The sequence below is a fragment of the Centropristis striata genome, chromosome 16, assembly GCF_030273125.1.
Source record: "Centropristis striata isolate RG_2023a ecotype Rhode Island chromosome 16, C.striata_1.0, whole genome shotgun sequence".
Taxonomy (NCBI): Eukaryota; Metazoa; Chordata; class Actinopteri; order Perciformes; family Serranidae; genus Centropristis; species Centropristis striata.
In genome coordinates, this window is record NC_081532.1 from 5,184,291 (window position 1) to 5,190,290 (window position 6,000).

At 38.6% G+C, this 6,000-nt stretch overlaps 1 protein-coding gene across 1 annotated transcript in view; it reads left to right on the forward strand.

Moving 5' to 3' along the window:
* The window catches only part of kcnk10b (potassium channel, subfamily K, member 10b), a 28,816-nt gene extending 24,691 nt beyond the window's left edge, over positions 1-4,125 (forward strand). Inside the window, exon 7 of the mRNA XM_059352523.1 lies at positions 2,129-4,125. Within this exon, the coding sequence (XP_059208506.1) occupies positions 2,129-2,770 (642 nt within the window). The 3' untranslated portion in view covers positions 2,771-4,125. The remainder of the gene's footprint in view (positions 1-2,128) is intronic.
* Positions 4,126-6,000: the final 1,875 nt, after the last annotated feature.

A 6,000-nucleotide genomic window follows, 5' to 3' on the forward strand; every position in this document is an offset into this window, starting at 1 on the left:
TACACAAAAATCATGAAATCTGAAATAAAATGTTACCATTTATGACAATAAAAAACACAAATATGCTCAATGAACTGCTTCAGACCTGAAAAATGTAAACATAGGTTACGAATATGAACATATAAAAAGGTAAAATTCAAATATGTTTTTATGGTAATTTTTATGTATAGTTTGATTATGTTTATTTATAGGAACCGTGTTAGGCGTGGCATTTTGTAAAAATGGAAAAAAGGGCTCTAATCATCTGTTTCGTCCCATCCTACTTTTACACTTAAAATATTCTTGTAAAACCAAAGATATGATCGTTTTAATTTGATAGTACATGACCTTTAGAGCATCAAACAAATAACTCGAGAAAGTTTCAAGTCTGTAATTTGGAGTGAAGTCGACAGCAGCGCTCCATGTGACCTTTTTTAGTTACGGCTCTTTTAAAAAAAAAAAAAAAAAAAAAAGACTTTTCCATCATATTCTAATTTATTGAGATGCACCGCAAAGTTTCGAAGTGGTCGCTTGATATGTGACAGTCGCTGTCTGAAGCACATGGTTAACATGTACACCGAAAAAAAAGAAAAAGTTTTTGGCCCTGTAATTATTATTTTAACCATCTATATAAATTCTACAAAGAAATAATGCACTAAATGAAAAACTACTATTTTAGTGATTGATTCAATTTACATACAAAACTGAGGACACATAACATTCGTTCCAAGTAATATTCACTAAACCAGTTCATTGGCTTAATTAGTTGATGTTTCCAAGTAAAATGTAATTGAGGGACATCAGTGAATCTGTAATTTACTTGTGTATTTTCATAAAAAAGAGAAGTGGTTCTATTAAATAAATATTACTTAGAAACGTGACTAGCTTTTTTTTAAAGTAAATGTCACTCCAATTTTTTCAGTGTATGTGAAAGTCGCTGTCTGAAGCACATGGTTAACATTGTGAAATGGAACTACTTGGTTAACTACTTTGAGGTTGAGGTCATATAAAAAAAACAGTTTGTCTGTCAGCAACTAGTGGACGTAGTGATGTAACAGGTGTAGAAGGTCAGCGGTGGGGAGTTTATTTACATTAGTTCCAATGGGACATGAATGCTGACCTCCAGGGTCAATGACTTTGTTTGACCCTGAATGGTTTCTCTGCCTTAAAGGTTTTTGTCTTCACAACAAACAATCAATACGGGTCGAAATCAGCTCCAGGCTCACAATTACGTGGGTTATTCATGAATGAGAGTGCATTGCTTTTCTTAGGTATAACTATACAAACGGTGAATAAGCAAACCCCTAATCAGCTTTGTAGTGGATTGATGGGGTCCTGAATAATTGAGAAACTTGTTTTCAGGTTCTTTAAGAACGGATAGTTAAACACAGTGACTATAAAAGACTCGCTAACAGTATCTCCTCTGACTCATTGCATGTTTTAAATAGAGAACAGCTTCTGCCCTCAAACAGGCGATTCATAGTCCCTAATGCTCTGACTAATGCTGGGCTTACACCAAAATATTCTCAGTCTCAGACTAAAAACTGAAGGTCTAAAACAGGGGTCTCTGCCGCTGGAGGCAGTATCAAAATGACCCAAAAAAAAGAAAGACAAAAAATGACTAAAAAAGTAATTAAAGGGACCTTCCACACACACCACGGTAAAGTGCCATTCATATAAAACTCACATTAAACTTGTTTAATTTACCTGTTTAAATCAAGGTGGGGGCCACAAAATATCGTCATGAGGGCCGCAATTGGCCAAAACTCAGTGTCTCTAGAATATTACATAAGATCAATAAAAAAAAAAAGGATATTTTAAACACAAATGGCATGCTTCTGAAAAGTATCTTCATTTCTATACACTCAATACTTGTTTGAGACCCCTGGTCTAAGATCTCAGTGTGAAAAACTCAGACTTAAAACTCTAAACACTTGTCTTTAGATGTGAGCAGGTATGAGCTGATAGTTTTCCAGGAGTCTTTTCCAAATCTTTTCAAAGTCTTCTGATGTATCGGTAGCATTACATGAATAACTCATTACTCCATTACTCATAATTACATGAATACTTGTCATAACTGTTTGAAGTATGTCCACATGTGTTTTCCAAACCTCCTCCTGATCTTTTCCTCACTGTGCCGTCTTCACAGGTCGGGGAGATTAAAGCTCACGCGGCCGAGTGGAAGGCAAACGTCCGAGCAGAGTTCCGTGAAACGCGGCGGCGCCTCAGCGTCGAGATCCACGACAAGCTGCAGCGGGCCGCCACCATCCGCAGCATGGAGCGCCGCCAGCTGGGCCTGGAGCAGCGAGCCCACTCCTTAGACATGCTGTCTCCAGAGAAACGGGCCTTGTTCGCCAGCCTGGACGCCGGACGCTTCAAGACCTCCTCCCAGGAGAGCATCGACACCAAGCTCAACAACCTGAGGCTGAAGGGGGCCTGCGAGCCCTACGACAATCAGGGCAGCGCTCAAACGCCGCAGACGGCGTCCTCCTCCGAGGAGAACCTCTTCAACCTGCGCTTCGGATCCCTCACCAAGCTGGCCAGACGCAACAAGAACCGCGAGCTGCGGCGGAACATTAACGAAGAGGTGCGACGGGCGAGCGTCGCCATAAGCAACGGCAGCACCATCCTGGGGGAGGAGAGGACGGAGGAGGACGGGGAGCCGGATGAGGAGAACGTGGAGAAAAAGGAAGGGAACACCAGTCTGTCAAACCTGTCACAGTACGCCACGGAGCGCAGCAAGTTGAACGGGTTCACAGCCGCGGAGGCCAAAGACAGCGAGAACGACTAAACTGAATAGAACCAGAGACAGACAGAACAAGCAACATGGTCTCACAGGAATCCGTGGAATAGCCACGGAATCACTCAAATTTCCGTTAAATTGACACGGATTTCGCTACAATGCAAGTTAATGACAGTGAATGTACATAATCACTTTGTATGTTGGAATAGCCACAGGATATGACTGAGTGAATATTTAGAAAATTAAACAGTTTCTGCATAACAATGGATTTTGATCACATTTCTAGCGGGAAATACAAGTCAAAATATTGTTTTTTTCACTAAAAATGAGAGAACTGTCTGCCATGTTTTTTGTTCTGACCGCTGGGACCTTAAAAGTCATGTGACTTGGAACAAACCAATAGGAAAAATATCCATGGAATAGCCACGGGATATAAGTCATTAACTTGCATTGTAGCGAAATCCGTGTCAGTTTCACGGAAATTTGAGTGATTCCGTGGCTATTCCACGGATTCCTGTGAGACCGGGTTCCAACAAGAGTGCATGGTCCTTTGAGATGTCGATAAATGTGCCTTTCTGTTTCCTATGCTTAGATTGGAACTGCTGATATTCAGTCATCGTGCCATAGCCATGGGAAGAAAACGTGTTGCCAAAAAAAAGGGAAGAGACAGACGAGGCTGCAGTTAAAATACCTCACACTGGACATGACTGTAGAATGAACTCTCACCTACAGAAGCTCGCTCTCTTTCTCTCCAGCTTCGTTTTGTCTTTCAGCCTTGACGACTCTCACGAGACACTCGGGCATCGGCCGTCTGTTAATGTCCAATCGTATTTTTTAAACAATGTGGGCAGGACATCCAGAGAGCTAGCTTCATGTCATCCATCTTCAGAAACATTATCGATCTCCGCTTCGTCATCTCATACTGTGGTGGCTATTTTTAGCTCAGCTACTAAAAGGACTACAGAGTTGAATGAACAGAGGGTGGGAGGCTGTTTATCTGCTGGATCAATAGACGATACGAGCATTTACTGAGCTGACATGTACAACTGTTCCTACATGATGGTATGCGACTGAAAATGCAGCCCTAAAGGTATAAACTATTACATATTAAGAGCTCATATTAAAACAACTATTCACCTTGATTGTGCATGGTTATTTAAAACACAACCATAGCAGTTAATTGACAAACTTGAAAGCTTGAAATGACAGCTGTAATAATGTTTTGTTTTAATAAAAATAAAATGTAATGCTTTGTGACAAAAAAAAAAAAAAAAAATCAGTACTGATTGCCACCATTGTGGAGCAACACTGAGCTGAGATTCACCTGACAGACACATTTACAGGTACATCTAAAAAAAATAAGAATATCGTGAAAAAGTTCAATATTTTTTGTCAATCATTTCAGAAAGTGAAAGTCATATTATATAGATTCATTACACAGAGTGAAATATTTCAAACCCGTTTTTCTTGTAATTTTGATGAGTCTGGCTTAGAGATAATGAAAAAACAAAACTCTGTCTCAGAAAATTAGAATATTACATAAGCTCAATAAAAAAAAGTGTATTTTAGACACAAATGTCATGCTTCTGAAAAGTGAAAATGAAAACACAAAACTCAGTGTCTCAGAAAATGAGAATATTGTGAAGAAGTTGAATATGTGAGTCCTGGGTCAGTGGTGAATTGGTACAAAAAGCTGCCTCAATGACCATGGTGTTACTGGGCTAGACTGGCCAGCAAACTGGGCTGACCTCAACCCCATAGGAGTCTATGGGAAGGTGAGAGACACCAGATGAGCTGAAGGCTGCTATAAAAGCAACATGGTGCTGTAGGCTGATCACCTCCATGCCACCAAGTATTAATGCAGTAACTCATGCAAAAGGAGCCCAACCAAGTATTGAGTGTATAGAAATGTATTTGTTTATTCATCAGGGACAGTACATGGCTCTCAGCTGTACCAGAATTAGCGACTAGCTAAATTTCATCTGTAGTCCCTGGGCAGGAACAAATAACATAAATCCAACACAAACAAACAAGCCTTTCAAACAGCAACAACAAAGTTTCACACTCTTAAAACAGAATACAACAACAGGACAACAGCCAGAGTAAAGAGTAAAGGTGCATGATTGAGTGGATTTAAAACCATGATTTTATTTTAGATTTAAAACCAACGAATGTGCTGATGTCTGTGTTCATTTAATTATTGGAACTCAGTACCAAATGAGATCACTTTTCAGAAGCCTGATACTTGTTTAAATATCCTTTTTCTTATTGAACTTATGTAATATTCTAATTTTCTGAGACTGAGTTTTGTGTTTTCATTATCTCTAAGCCAGAATCATCAAAATTACAAGAAAAACAGGCTTGAAATATTTCACTCTGTGTAATAAATCTATATAATGTATGAGTTTCACTTTCTGAAATAACTGACAAAGAAAATTGAACTTTTTCACGATATTTAATTTTTTTTTAGATGTACCTGTAATCACCTTTGGCCACGAGATTGTCAGCCATGTTTAAAAACACTTTTTGTATATGACATTCACTTTTATCACAAATGTCTTCAGACTACTTCAGTGACTTTACTTAACGAATGTGACGCTGTTGATTTTGTATTCATCGAGCATGTTTGCATCCTTTTTATATCAGACGAGCACTTGAGTTGAATATTCCATCGAACTGTAAAATACCAACTAAACATGCCATGTTTCTTTTTTCCCGTACTTCTTTTCTGAAACACGGTCCATTATTGTGGCTTCGATCATTACCATCACACTGAAATGTCTTTTTCTGTAGTTCCTAGAGGTTTTCTCACTGAAATATTTCACACATCACCATTTTTTAAACTTTGTTTGCTTTTTACAAACAGGCACTGATACTACTCTACGGCTAAATATTGCAGAATCATTAAATGTAGCGTGCATTGCATGCATTTCTAAAGGCGAATTACACACTGGCTGTACTTGTAACCTGTTTCTGATATCGTTAACCTTTTCATGACCATGACCTGTGACAAGTTTGTTGTGTACAGTTTATTTTAATGAACAGATCACATTAAATGTAGTGAGTGCCTTTTCCCAGATAATAAATATGACAAAATGCATTTAAAAAGGTGGTTATTGTTATAGTAATAACAGTATCAGCATATCAATTCAAATGTACCCCGTTGTAGAACATAATGGAAGCTGCAAAAATTATATCATAGGCCTTTCTCACAGCAGACAATGACTTGTCAGATGTTTCTAGAAACATTAATGATGACTTTGTTCTATTTCAGTCTC